General features: G+C 32.4%; 2 protein-coding genes and 1 long non-coding RNA gene across 3 annotated transcripts in view; 2 read left to right on the top strand and 1 right to left on the bottom strand.

Moving 5' to 3' along the window:
* Window positions 1-254: 254 nt before the first annotated feature.
* LOC130892721 (transmembrane protein 234 homolog) lies at window positions 255-5,927 on the bottom strand. The gene is made up of 4 exons (XM_057798288.1): window positions 5,733-5,927; window positions 5,533-5,675; window positions 5,247-5,406; window positions 255-431 (listed from the first exon to the last, which is right to left on the bottom strand). The coding sequence occupies exons 1-4, from the start codon at window positions 5,746-5,748 to the stop codon at window positions 367-369; spliced, it is 384 nt and encodes a 127-aa protein (XP_057654271.1). The 5' UTR covers window positions 5,749-5,927; the 3' UTR covers window positions 255-366.
* A 438-nt stretch (window positions 5,928-6,365) lies between these two features.
* LOC130892720 (uncharacterized) lies at window positions 6,366-7,705 on the top strand. Its single transcript, XR_009059092.1, has 3 exons — window positions 6,366-6,570; window positions 6,847-7,118; window positions 7,254-7,705. It is a non-coding gene; the product is annotated as an uncharacterized LOC130892720 (long non-coding RNA).
* Window positions 7,706-7,829: 124 nt separating this feature from the next.
* Window positions 7,830-14,573, top strand: part of LOC130892719 (DNA replication licensing factor Mcm7) — a 34,992-nt gene continuing 28,248 nt past the window's right edge. The window contains exons 1-2 of the mRNA XM_057798287.1: window positions 7,830-8,260; window positions 8,318-8,687. Coding sequence (XP_057654270.1) covers window positions 8,230-8,260; window positions 8,318-8,687 — 401 coding nt within the window. The 5' untranslated portion in view covers window positions 7,830-8,229. The remainder of the gene's footprint in view (window positions 8,261-8,317; window positions 8,688-14,573) is intronic.

The raw sequence follows: 14,573 nt of genomic DNA, 5'->3' as shown, positions 1-14,573 counted from the left end.
GGATAGATAAAAAAAAAGGAATAAAAATAAGGAAACTTGGCACTTACAGCTATCTGAAGTCCTGAAGTTCCTCGTTGAACACGTAGATCTAGTGCTGCTGTACTGAAGTACTTAGTCGGAATTTTTTATCGCACTTTGCGTTAAGGTGCGACTCACAATTAATATCGTGCATTATAGTTGGACCACCTTTTAATTCACTAATCGTTTCATAATATAATACTGAAAATTTTGGAGGGTGTAGAGGACAAACTTGATAAAGAACAAGATTTTATTATGAAAAATAATCGCATATTTTGTAGATAGTTCGTCCAGTATAAAATTTTATGGTTGTTTTTTTTTGAAATTTCTCAACAACTGAGAAATCATTTACATTTTTCCTATACAACATAATGCACTTCCAATTATTACACAAATAGCACCTAGGCACGTACCTAAAAAATATTTTGTTTTAAGCATAAATAGAAACTAATTACATAAAAAGTCTTAATAAATTGTCATGAAAATGTAAGAGACAATTCTTGAAAATTAAATTATTATGACAAAAATTAAGGAAAGTAAAGGAAATTTTTATAGGAGAGAAAAGTATCCTACAGAAAATTGAAATATTTAAAGACATTCCCAAAAATTATCCATGCTCAATATACTCGTAAATAAGGCACAAGTATGATAAGCCATCCCACAACGATCATCATGAAACTCTATAATTACGAGAAATCGATTTATTATATCTATTTTATGCGGAAACATTTACTTCCGGAGATACCGGAAGTAGCCATTATCTCAGGAAGGCTAACAGACATCGAACCATGGATAACTTTGTTCGATAGATCTTATCAAGATTTGTGTGTGAAAAGTCATGATGATTGACGCATGCGCAGAAGAGTTTCTGTGGTAAAAGTATGCCAATGCATTATTTACACGAAAAATCAATAGATAAAATGAAAATTTAGTAATTTTTGTAAGGTTAGGTTAGGATAGATTAGGTTAGGATAGGTTAGGTTAGGTTGTGTTAGAGACTGAAATAAAGGTACACAAAAATAATTTTCTTTAATAAAATATTTTAATTGAACTTAAATCTATAACTTTTACATTTGAAAATCTTTTTTGATTTCTTCTATTAATGAAATGAATAGGTCTATTTTTGGTTCAAGTTTACTACATTCTGTCCTCCAAATCTTCTGAAGGTACATGCCTATCGCGGAAGAATTCTTTGAGTATGAATCCCGCCATTAGAGAGAAATATTTCTTTGTTATTGACCCACACATGAGTGTAGCCTTCGTTGCTGAGCCAGCCATCTATATGAATTAAGCTTCTTGGAGCGACGTGCTTTTTTGATAAAAATTATGCATTTGCACACTACAGAACTCTTCTGCGCATACGTCAATCATCATGACTTTTCACATAGAGATAGATCTTGATCATATCTATCGAACAAAGTTATCCATGGTTCAATATCTGTTAGCGTTCCTGAGATAATCTCCGGGAGTAACACCATCGCACATCACCAGATCGGATGGGGCATCACCGATAGCAATACGAGGTGTAAGTATCGTTTTTAATATTCAAACTCCAAAGCCGTTGACATTCTTAACAAAGGCAACATGTCTACATTCTTTAACGTGATGAGAAAAGAGGTTATAGATATAACCTGATCAGATGCTTCCACATCGATGAACCCATGTCTGACCATTTAAGCATCTGGAAACAATACCAAATTACCCAGAGTCAAGTAGCTTTCAAAGCCCACTAACTGAGAGTCTATGTATTTTGGAAGCAGAACAATAATATATAGAGTCTTGTACAAAATATCTTCTAGGTATAGGTGGTGAAGAGAAGCTGTAAAGACAAAACGGCTCCCCAAAACAATCTCTAATCTAGATCAAAACGATTAATGCAGATCAGACCTAAATACACCAAACTTGAACTAATTTCCAATTAGTTATAAGCACTTTAATGTCAAGAGTATTTAAGTAGTTATCTAAATAATATTGAGAAATAATTTGAGTAGAATTTATTTGATATTAATATATGTTGTAAATTATTCTAGACTGTACTGTTTATTGATATTTAGCATCAGTTAAAACTGCACTAAGCCCAGAGTAACACTAACACTGTATATCATTTGACATAATCAACTTACATATATGCTTTCGGGTGTGATATACACAGCGACCCAAATGATCTCTTGTATCCCCTTTTTTGCTGTGGCACTGGTGAATGCTCAGTGTTTACAGTTGATTTATTTCTTCTTTCAGAAAGTTCAGGATGTGGAATGACTTTTCGTGTAATGCTCTAGAGTTGTTTAGTCCATCACACTTCAAGAGAATATGGATAGAGCTTCTCTTTCTACATAGCAGAATCTGCATGTTGTGTCCTCTGCCTCCACAAGTCTACCATGTGTATTCGTAGATTATTTTTACTTTTATTAATACATTCACTAGTTATTTTTTGCTTAGTTTTCCAGGAATATCTTTGCCTGTCACATCTTCTGTAGATTATTCCAGTAACTGATTTTTTTCATATTCGAATCCTTTTCTACTGTTTTCTCTATTGTTCTGTAGCTGATTTCCAAAAGGGTTCAAATTCTAAGAAGGGTTTATGCGCCTCTACTTTAGCAAGTCTGTTTATTATTAATTTCCCTCTTTTCCAGTGTGTCCCGGACTGAAACCCATTGAAGGGTAACTATTTGAGTGGCTTATGTTACTAAACATTCCCAAAACACCTTAGATTTTATAACATTGGAGCTTAGAGCTCTAATTTAATGAATATTGGACGATATTTCCTGAACTGAATATATTTCTAAATTTCATATACTTTTCCTTGAAACATTCTTTGGTTGGTTCTGAGCCCATTCACTTATTATATGGCATTTTGATCCCATTAACATCCACAGCTTAGTCTTAAGGCAAATTTTTTCTCAAAGCTAATCTTTCATTTTATCCTGAGGAAATTCCCAGATTGGATCATTTTCTGAAGATGGTTTCAGTTTATTTCTGGTGACTCCTCTAAATATTCTGGATGAGATTTTACCTTTATTGATACATTCAATAGTTATTTTTTGGTTATTCCTTCCCTGGAATATTTTTGCCTGTCACAGCTTCTGCAAATTATTCCAGTAACTAATTTTTTCATATCCAAATCATTTTTTTTCTCTATTGTTCTGTAGCCGATTTCACAAAAGGGTTCAAATTCTAAGAAGGGTTTATCCGCCTCTACTTTAGCAAGTCTGTTAATTATTAATTTCCCTCTAATCTAATGTATATTGGACAAGATGAAAATCTCCTGTTTGTGATATTTCTTCTTTTGTGCATTTTTTGTGTTTGGTTCTGGGCCCATTAATTTCTTATATGACGTTTTGATCTCATTGACTTCTGCAGCTTAGTTTTGAAGCAATTTTTTTTAAAAGCTAATCTTTCACATTATCCTGAGGTATGTCCCAGATTGGATCATTATCTGAGGGAGGTTTCGGTTTATTCCTGGTTATTCCTTCTCTAAATATTCTGTGAGGTTTTTTGCCACGTTTTTCAGAGATATGTGGAGAAATTGAATATAATCAACTTATATACAAAGTTTATAAGGTTTTTGTTCTTTAACCCTACAGCTCTGGGTCTCTTAGTCGCCTCCTACAATATTGTGCTTATATTTTCCACTGCTGAACTCCAATGCTAGATAAATTTATACTGACAGCATCCTATTGACCTTCTGCCATAAATTCTCTCCAAACTGTATTCATCAGTAACATCAAGAATCAGTCTACCTCAACATAAACAATATTAAAAACGTGTGTCAAATTTATTGTAATTTAATTAATTTTTGGACTTAGTTTGAACATTGTTGAAAATCTAGGGTAGGTAACTGATTTCTAATGTTACTTTTCACTGAAGTATTATGTGGCATTACTTATTAACGGTTGATGAAGAAATAGAGTTTGCCTCTACCAAAGAAGTAATAACCGAAATTAAAGAAAATATGAATCCAAAAAGGTTTTGACCTAATTACTAGAGAAATTTTGAAACAACTACCGGAAAAAGCAATAGTTCAACTAACCTAATAAATGCTGCCTTCAGAATTAAGTATGTACACAACCTTTGGAAAAGTGTGGAAGTTATAATGAAGCCCAAGCCAGAAAAACCACCACATAAAGCATCATCTTACAAACTGATCTCATTACTGCATATTATGTCGAAACTATTTGAGAAAATCCTACTTAAAAGACTAAAACTGCTTATCTGTAAAGAGACCTTATCCCTAATCACCAATTTGGATTTAGAAATAAACATTCGACGATTGACCAAATTCATAGAGTAACCAATATTATAGAGAGATCATTAAAAGAGAAAAACGTTTGTCCACTGTATCTATGACTGAACGAAGAGATGGACCATTAAACTTAATGAAATTTAATCAGTTCATATTAACTTCACAAACAAAAGGATAGATCAAATTCCAATCAGAATAAATAATAACCTGATTTCACACTAAAACTCAGCAAAATACTCAGGTTTTGCTACTAAGAAAAGAGAAGAGCTTTAAGTGAAATATAGAAAAATGTACTGACTAATTGAAAGAAACTCCACTCAGTGTCTAAATAATAAGGTTATACTTTATAAGCAGATACTTGAAACTGTATGAACTTATGTATAGTATCCAACTATGGAGATGCACCAAAGCAAGTACAAGCAACTTAGCAATCATTCGAAGATTCCCAAACAAAGCACTGAATAACAAAGTAGAATACCCTCAGTACATTCTCAATAGTAAATTGACCAGACCACCAAGAAATTAGCAAAGAGTCATGAAAAAAGATTCCATCATGTCAATGTCGAGACTATCCAGCTCCTTGATAATACTGGGTTAGAAAGAAAACTTGAAGAGGATCAAGCTCTTTGAGTTAGTTTAGTGTTTGCTAGTATAGAAACAGAGCTTATGTGGGTACAATAAGCTTAGGTGCAATCTATTCTACAGAACCTAAAGAATGCTGATGAGTATAACTTAGTTTTAAATTTAAAACTCTTATCAGATCAAGTTATACTGGATTACTCATTAGTCACTGTTGACGAGATTTTAATATTCTGAATGCCTTTATGGGTGTTTAATTTGAAAAAGCATTTTTAACCATGGTTTTAGATAATATTAGTTATAACTCTTTTGATAATGCGAAACATTGAAGATATAAAATAAAATTAAAATATAAATGTCAATAAAAAGATATACATGAAAGATTGAAGGAAAACAAATAATTTACCTAGATTTGGCAATTCCCCTTGATGAAACCAACCAGAAACAGCAGTAAAAACAAATGCTAAAGAATTTGCCACCGGTACTGCTAAAGTCAAATCTGCAATATTTATAGTAAAGTAAAACATTACTGACCCTATTTGATTCAATAGCAATGGAAACAGGTACTGAAAAACTTCATATTATTAATGTCATAGATAACGTATCTTAGAATGATAAAATCAGGTATTTAATAGTACAAAAATTTCCATATTCTATTATTTAGTAATAAACTGAAAAATGGAAACTGTTACCTCAAAATTTGTAGCTAAAAACTTCAATTCTAAAATAAATTGAGCTATTCGGCTACTTGCTTGAATTTTGACGATCCCTTCAGATTTTTTCTTAATTAATGGATTTGTCCAGCCCCACAATAAACCCGTAATTACTAAACTACCTGAAATATGAATAAAGTTTGATGGTTTTAATGGTATTCAAATAATTTCGCTCATACTTATCTGAATAAACATAATTGAATAGTAAGTATTTTCAAAAAGTTTTATTGTTTCTATTTTTTCATTTCTTCGACTAAGTCGAGTATATAATCTTTGGACTAAGTTACGAAATTGGAAAAAAAAAATACTTCCACAATTTATTCTACTCAGTTTGTTACATAGAATAATTAAGAGTTGTGAGGTATTACTAAATAATTTCATAGAGAAAAATATAGATTTCTATTGAGCAGTTGTCAACGATTTACCCATCACATAGATTTTACACTAAAATTCAATACCAATCAGCTATTTTTACGAAAAAAGTATGAAAACCGCAAGCTTCAGTCTTTAGACTCTTTAGACTTTATACATAATGTGGATCAGGGTATGGAAACTTGCTGGTGCAGAGAGGAACTGCACCGTAGCGCACTCTCTTGGTTCATTAGCAAAACTAATAAGCTTGTATGTTTGACTGTAAGTAACAGGCTATAATGACCAGTCAATCACAGAACAGCATTGACATTTGACATAATATAGTTGATCTGGGGCCAAGAATAGTTCACCAATAGGATTGATCAATCCCATAAGACGTACATACGCCAATTCTTGAGCCAAGGTCAAGTGATGCTTACGTCACCTGCAGACCTCGACGGCTTGTTTACCATTTACGCTGTGCGGTATTGCTTGTGTTTTTGTTAATTCGAAAAGGTCGTACAAGTGATTGAAGAGTTGGAAATTCGTTTTTTACTTAGTTCTACGTTTTAAAAACTATTATTTGTGTGTATTATATATGTGGAGAATAGTGAACAAAGACAATATTATTGTTTAAGGCAAAATAATCTTGTGAGACTTTCAAGGGTAGGTAAAAATGTTTTGTTATATTAAAGCTGGATTTAAATAGCAAAATAAAAATTAAAATCCAAGTCAGTTACTGGCTGAAAGAAAACCAGCTGAGCAGAAATGACAATTTAATTGGCTTATTTAAATTTCTATTCTTTATACACCACAATAAAAAATTAAAAAAATGGGCGAATCATAACAGCGTTTTTGGTCGGTTGGTTTGCATTTGTCCAGCAACTAATCTAGATTTTTATTTTACTTTTTTTTGCTAAATGAAACTTTGTTTGATTTTAGTGCATGTAGTATATGTCCAAAAATCAAAATGCCTGGTACACGTTGTGCTGTGTATGGTTGTGGTAATACCTATAAAACAAGGCAGCAAGAACATGAATATTTTATATTTCATCGGTTTCCCAAAGCTAAAGATCTTGTTTCCCAAACTATGAGAAAAGAATGGATATTACGATGCAAACGAGAAGATAAATTTAACCCTGATACTAGCTACATCTGCTCAGTTCATTTCACAGAAAAGGATTATGAAAGAGACTTATAGAATGAATTATTAGGTTGGTGAATTATTTAATTGTTTAGTGTAATAGTTTATAGCTTTCAAAGTCTATACTGTCCCAAAATGATTTTGGTAATGAAATTTAGTAACTCAATTTGTTCATAAATATATATAATATGTATATGTATTTTAGGTTTACCACTACGAAAAATATTGAAAAAAACCGCTGTTCCTACTTTGGGATTGTATTCAAAAAAATCAACAAGTGAAGCTAGTAGTTCAAGCATCAGTTCCAGAGAAGAAAGACTGGCCAAACGAAATGCAAAGGAGGAAGTGAACAAACTTATATAAAATAATTCATTTTCTTTAATTTCTTTTCTTCATTGTATACCTATTATAAATGGAACTTAAAATTAACTGAATAATTGGAAATTGGATTTTAAATTAATATTAATTCATAATAATGAATAAAACTTAAAAAAATAACTGTATTTTTGTTAAAATTGGCCTTTAAACTCATCAAATAGTCTAGCTCAACAAAGAGTTAAGACCGGTCGAGGTCTGCAGGTGACGTCACGTATGGCGATTTTTCGCACGCACATGGCAGACACATTCAGTTTATTGAGCAATCCTATTGGTGAACTATTCTTGATCTGGGGCGGATGCCTACCCATAGATACCACGTCAGAGCGGGTATTTTCGCAAAATTCCGGGAGGTACAGTGACCCTTTAAGTCAGTGTCTTACACTGCCAAACTATTAGCATGAACAGTCTTTTGACTGCCTTTGTTGTTGCATTTAGGTTGGGTTAGAAAAATAATGAAATTTTGTATTTATATGATCAGTAGAACTTCATAAGCAGTTCGGTTCGACAACTATTTTAAATGTTTCACTTTCACACGTTAAGACAGTACATATCGGTTTATGTATCAACTTTATTTTACATCAAAAATTCCTTTTTCTGTGCTAATTGTTTCCAATTCCGAACATAAAACTACAATCAGTTTTAAGATCTATACTATGCATGCTTCAAAAAAGAAGAAGAGAATTACAGATTGTTTCCCGCGTTATTTGTGTATTCTTAGGTGTTAAAGACGGTTTATAAGGATATTAACATAAAAGTGTATTTAAATTGTTTATACATATAACAGCCTTTATAGAATTATTAAAATGGATAGAAGAGACTACGATGCAGATAAGGGTAAGTGATAAAATAATTTAAATGCAAAAAAACACCAACTATATTTTTCCACCACAGAGCAGCTCAAAATTTTCTTGTTAGAATATTGCGTACAAGATAACTCTGGTAACAAATATTTTAAATATTCCAATCAACTAACTAAGTTAGCACATCGAGAACAAGTCGGTATGTGGATAGAACTTGATGATATAAGTGAGTTTAATGATGATTTGGCCAAAGCTATTCAAGAAAATACCAGAAGGTACAATGTTATGATGAGTGACATTGTGTTTGAACTTTTACCTACATTTGTACAGAAAGATGTAGTTGCCAAAGATGCTTTAGATGTTTACATTGAACATCGTTTAATGATGGAAAATAGATTACAACAACCCAATGAACATCGAGAGGCAAGAAATAAGTTCCCGCCCGAATTAATGCGTCGTTAGTAAGTACTATGAACTTTAATTTCATTAAAACTTATAGAAACTTTATTACAATCTTCAGAGCTACAGTCTTTGATACATTGTTTGAATATCTACTATTCAATTATTCTGGCAATTGGATTGTCGTTAAATAGCTCCTAGTAGAGCAAAGGGCACCTGTCGGTGCCACAATAAGGTGGATATATATTTTTTTTATTAACAAGGGTTCTTTTGGTGTTTATCTGTGGTAGCTCTTTCTCGATGGTTATTCTCCACATTTTTACAGATCTGCCTCTTTTTGTTCTGCCTGTTGAATTATAATTAAATGCTTGTATATTTTATCATCTTTCGTTATGTTCCAAGGAAGTTCATTACCTATCCTATTTGGCCAGATGATTTTGCCGTTAGGAACATCTTCCTATTATATGTCCAAGTTTTAGTCCCATATAATGGAACATATACTACATTGCTCTAAAACAGCCTTAGTTTTGTTGTTATTGAGATACTTGTTTAAGACCATATTTTATACAATGACCATGTGTATTTATTATGCTGCCTAAATAGAAAAATTGTTCTATTTTTTGCTGTTTATGTTCAGTCCCACTGGTATTGTATTATTAGGTAGCCTGTGGGTTTTCTCTTGCTTTTGATTTCTATTTGTTGTTAATAAACATATATCATCTGCAAATTCAAATCTTGCAATTTTTTTAATAGGTCCCAGTTAATTTCTGACTTTTTATTCTCTGTTTTCATCATTATACAATCCATAGATGCGGAACTTGCGGCCTCCTCGAGGTTCTTGTGTGGCCCTTTGCCACCTAGTACAAAATGGTAGAGTTCGATTCAAACAATTATTGTACATCAACGCCATGACAGTTGCGCGAAAAATCCCGCCAAAGACAGTCATATTGTAACATGACGTTAGAATACTAGTCTGAAACGGACCCTAACACGCATGAGCAGGGCTCTGGCCCAAAGACCATCCTTTTCAGACTTGGACACTCAATGTTAATTTTTTAAACAGTTTTTAGCGCTCCCAAGTTGCAATAAGAATGAACTAAACGAAAAAAAAGCTGGCTTATGTGTGTGTGTTTTTTCTTTTTTCTTACTTTTTCTTTTTTTATTTAGAAGGAATATTGGGAATTAAAAAATTTTAGAATATTCAGGTAAGTGAAAAATTATTTATTCGGAGATTTCAGAATTTCAGAAATCAATTATGTTTTTTTCAGAGTATTGCCGAAATGTTGGTTTTATATCCAAATAAATAATTTTTCGCTTTACTGAAAATTCCACAATGTTTATGTAATTTATATATATAAAAGAAACGAATAATGTTCTATGTAATATTTATTTGAAAATAAATTAAAATTACAAAATACTATTTACAAAATTTGTCATACAGAGCAGCCACATGCTAGCAGGTGATATGTTTACATCAATATTGATTGGTTGCAGCAGTGTCAACTAAGTCTAAGTGTCTAAGAAGTAAACAAAACTCTGTTTTCAGATCTCCCATTTGAGTGTCACACCTTGCTTTGGCTTCTCTGACTCGCATCTCTCAACGCTTCCCTGTAGCGATCTTCAGCAAACTGTAGTTAACAGTGCGTGCTTATAACACGGTTTTATTGTATTTCTAGAAAGTATACACTTTGTTAAAGATATTATTTGATATTCGTTTTTTTATCCATCATGTCAAATAGTAAGAGAAGAAAATTAGGTGATGAAAACAGTACATTTAATGTAGAATGGGAGTTAGATTTTTTCTTTACTGCTGAGAAAGGTAAAATGATGTGTTTGTGGTGCAATACAGTTTTAAGTAATTTAAAAAAATCAAATGCAAATAAACACTACTTGACTCATAAAGAACATAAATATTTTGCTTTAGAAGGTGAATCACGAAAAGCTGCATTTCAAAAGTTGAAAAATGAGAAGTATCATCAGCAGGCATCTTTTAGTGCCTTTGTAAATCAAAATTCCGCTGCAGTTGCTGTTACGTATAAAATAGTATATATACTTGGAAAATGGACAAAATGTTTAGTGACATTGAAATAATTGAAAGAATGTATTGTTGAAGCAGTGAGTATGTTAGATTCAACAAATGTCGACAAATACAAACAATTATCTCTTTCAAAAAGGACTGTAACAGATCGACAGCACAAATTAGCGCAAAATGTAACAGAGTAACTTCATACAATTATACGAAATGAAGATGTTTATTTTTCAATTGCTTTATATGAAAGCACTGATTAAATAGATTCGGCACAAGTTTTATATTTTATTCGTGCTATAACTAAAGATTTTCAATGTTACGAAGAACTACTTGCGCTGGGTAAACTAACTGGAAAAACTCGCGGAGCCGATATTTTCGAAAACTTCAAAGAAGTATGTAATAAATTACAATTGAATGTCAGTAATTTAGTCAGCCACCTATGGTGCACCTTCCATGAGAGGTAAAAAAGGATTCATTGCTTTGTTAAAAAAGGAAAACTTAAACTTAAAAAAATTGATATCATTTCACTGCATTTTGCATCAGCAAAATCTACCATTTTGCAAGACACTCTGGATAGAACCATTGCCATTGTCAACTATATTCGCGTAAATGCAATGCATCATCGTGAATTTCGGCAGATGCTCTCTTTAGATGAGGAAACGTATAGTGTTGACCTACCATACTACTGCAAGGTTCGCTGGCTATCAACAGGTCAGGTTTTGATAAAAGTTTTGTCTTTACGACGACAAATTTTAAACTTTTATCAAGAACAAGGAAAACAATGTGATATATCAGATGAAGTATTTCTCAGAAATCTTGCATTTTTGTCTGATAAGATGACAAAACAAAACAATTTAAATATTTGCCTGCAAGGTGAAACGATGTATATTTATGAAATGTGGCAAAAGATCCAAGTGTTTAGAAAAAAATTATAATTTTTCAAAACATTGCTTTGTAGATCGGAAATATCTGCACATCACTTCCCGGAGCTAACTAAAATGTTAAATGAGCAGAACTGTGAAAATAAAATATTCGATCAATATGGATTGTTCAATAGAAGAGTATACTAATAGATTTTCTGATTTCTGCAGAACTACAAATGGAGTTAATTGATTTAGGGGAAGATAGTATCATCAAATCCCTTTTTAACGCTAAAAAGGATCCCATAGAAATCTAGAAAAGTGCTCTTGAATATCCATGTCTTCGAGAACATGCTCGCCTTTCCTGCTTCGGAAGTACCTACTGTTGCGAGACAACATTTTCTCTCATGTCATGAATAAAAACAAATTTAAGAACGCAAATTACAGATGAACATTTAGAGGATCAATTAAAGCTGTGTGTTACGAAGCTTGATCCAAATATGTGAATAAAAAAATATTTTTTATTGTATTTTTTTATATTTTATATGTATATTATATTTAAAATTTTGTAGTATTATATTTTATTTTTTTATATAATGCAATAAATTGTTAAATCTATAGAAAAACTATAATAATTTCACAAAAGTCGCTTTCTTAGCTCAATCAGCTATTCTCTTATTGCTGACTAATTTAAATGTGGCCTCTAATGGTAAAAAGGTTCCCCACCTCTGATCCAATCTATTACAATATTAAACAGGGTTTGGCGACAGAACACATCCTGTCTTACTCCATTTTCTATTTGATTTGCTGGCATAATAGTCGTGTTGTTTCCTGGCTGTGCAATTGTTATAAAAAAATTTATATTATTCTGGTGTATTTATCTGATAGTCCGTTTGATTTCAAGATTTTCCACATTACTTCTCTGTTTATTTATTACTTTTTCGAAGTCTATAAAATTTAACCAGATATCTTTATTTTGCTCTTTTCTTTGCTGCAGTATTGTTCTCACTGATGCAATATGGTCAGTGCAAGAATTACCATTTCTGCATCCAGCTTGTCATAGTTTGTCATTTAGTGACTCTCTGATTCTTTATAGAATAATTCTAGCCTTGATCTTACAATGTTCAATAACGCGATGGGACTCCAGTTTTCACAATTGCACAAGTTCAATGTTTTTGGTAGTTTGATCATTGCTCCTTTATTCCAAACTTCTGGGATTCTCTCATCATTCCAGATTTTATTGAGGAGTAGATGTATGTATATATAGATTTGGAGTCTTGTATTCACTGTGACCCAAAGGATCTATTGTGTCCCCCTTTCTTGTTGCGATACTGGAGAACCCAGTGTTTACAGCTGATCCATTAATCCCAGTGCCTCGATAGAACTCCTGTTAGTATTTGTAGATTGCTCTTGTTGATAAATTCAGCAGATCTACTCTGGTTATAGTTTCCCAGAAGAGTCTTTGCCTGTCTCAGTCCCTGTAGGTTGTCCCAGTAATTTGTTTTGCTCCTATCTACCTTCTTTTCCAATGCTTTTTCCATTGTTCTGTAGCTGATACAACAAAAAGGTTCGAATCCCATAAAGGGCTTGTCTGCCTCCACTTTAACGAGCTTCTCAGCTATCTCATCTCCTTTCGCCTCAGTGTGTCCTGGAATCCATTGTAGGGTAATTTTATTTTTCTTGTCTAGCAAAAAAATGAATTAGTTCTGCTGGAAAACTGTCATTGCTTTCTGATTTTCCTCTTTTTGGGGAATTTATTGCATTGTAACCCATCTTTGTTCTATGTCTTTGATTGGAATACACTTTTCCTGATTTGTCTGAATTTTATTCTTTGTGGCAGATTTTTGTTACCCTTCAATTTTTTGGTTATTTCATATAGTGTTTCTGTTCTATGTGTATTAGCTGCTTCTGCTTTTCGAGCCATTTTGTCCGTGAATAGTCTTGCCTGGCACTTCTTTTCACTTCAATTTTTTTTATGTTATATTTTTCTAGCAAGTTTTCTCTTTTAGATTTCTTCTTGTAAGTTCAATAATAGGTTTTTCAAATATTTTCTTTCTGTTATTTTGGTATTCGTTTCTACAGTTATCCACAGTTGGTCATTCTTGTTTTTATAACCCAATGTTTGTGCTGCAGTTTCTCTAAATATGACTGTATGATTTCCATATGTCTATTACATTGTGATTTGTCAAACATACTTGAATTTGCGAACGTCTTTCCAATTTTTTTGTGTAATTGTTCAGAATAACAAAATTTTCCAATTCCTTTATGTTAATTTTTTTCATTTCTGTTTTCGGTTGGAGTATGTGATCTGTTTGTTTTTTTTGTTTTTCCTTCTGGAAGGTCCTTGTCCATGTCTATCGTTATAGTCCTGAGCTGTCAATTTAAAAAGTCCTCTCATATCGTGCATGTCATATTTTTTTTATGAAAATTGATAGCTCAAAACTATAGGAATTAAGAACGCGAGATTTTTCGAGGATTTGCTACGCCGGAAAAATTAATTATTAAAAAAATCAATAAATGTTTCATTCTCTTTCAGAAAAAATTTACGCAAACAAAATATTATGGCCGGGAGAGTCGGGCAAAGCTTTTTTTAAATTATGTGATGAAGGAGGAAATTTCTCCCTCATTACGTAACATGTTTTTTTATTTTGTTCGTTTCAATGTCTACTTTAAGATTATCTTAGTTTGCGGGATCAGTAATGGCGGGAAATATCCAGCAAACTCCTGACTCCAACCTCATTTTCGATAAATAGAATTATAGTCAATGAATATAATCTAGAATACATATTTCTATACAATTCTATCAAAATCAAAACCATAACAGTTCTATAAGCTAGTAGGTTGGCTCAGGGGCCTGTGGGCTCCTCTTGGCTTGATAAGGTCTTTTCCAGTGATATGACCTCTTTATTCGTTTGTTAGATCAGCTAGCCAATTACTTTTGAGTCTTCTATCAGCTGGGTATTTCTTAGAGGGGATGGAGTAAGGGGTTACTGTGTGATTCTAGCCTTTTATGGTGTTTTGTACTGTGTTCTGCAATTACGTCCTGTACAAAGGTCTGA

This window comes from Diorhabda carinulata, chromosome 4 (assembly GCF_026250575.1).
Source record: "Diorhabda carinulata isolate Delta chromosome 4, icDioCari1.1, whole genome shotgun sequence".
In the NCBI taxonomy this organism is placed as follows: Eukaryota; Metazoa; Arthropoda; class Insecta; order Coleoptera; family Chrysomelidae; genus Diorhabda; species Diorhabda carinulata.
This window is presented reverse-complemented; position numbering and strand designations above follow the sequence as displayed.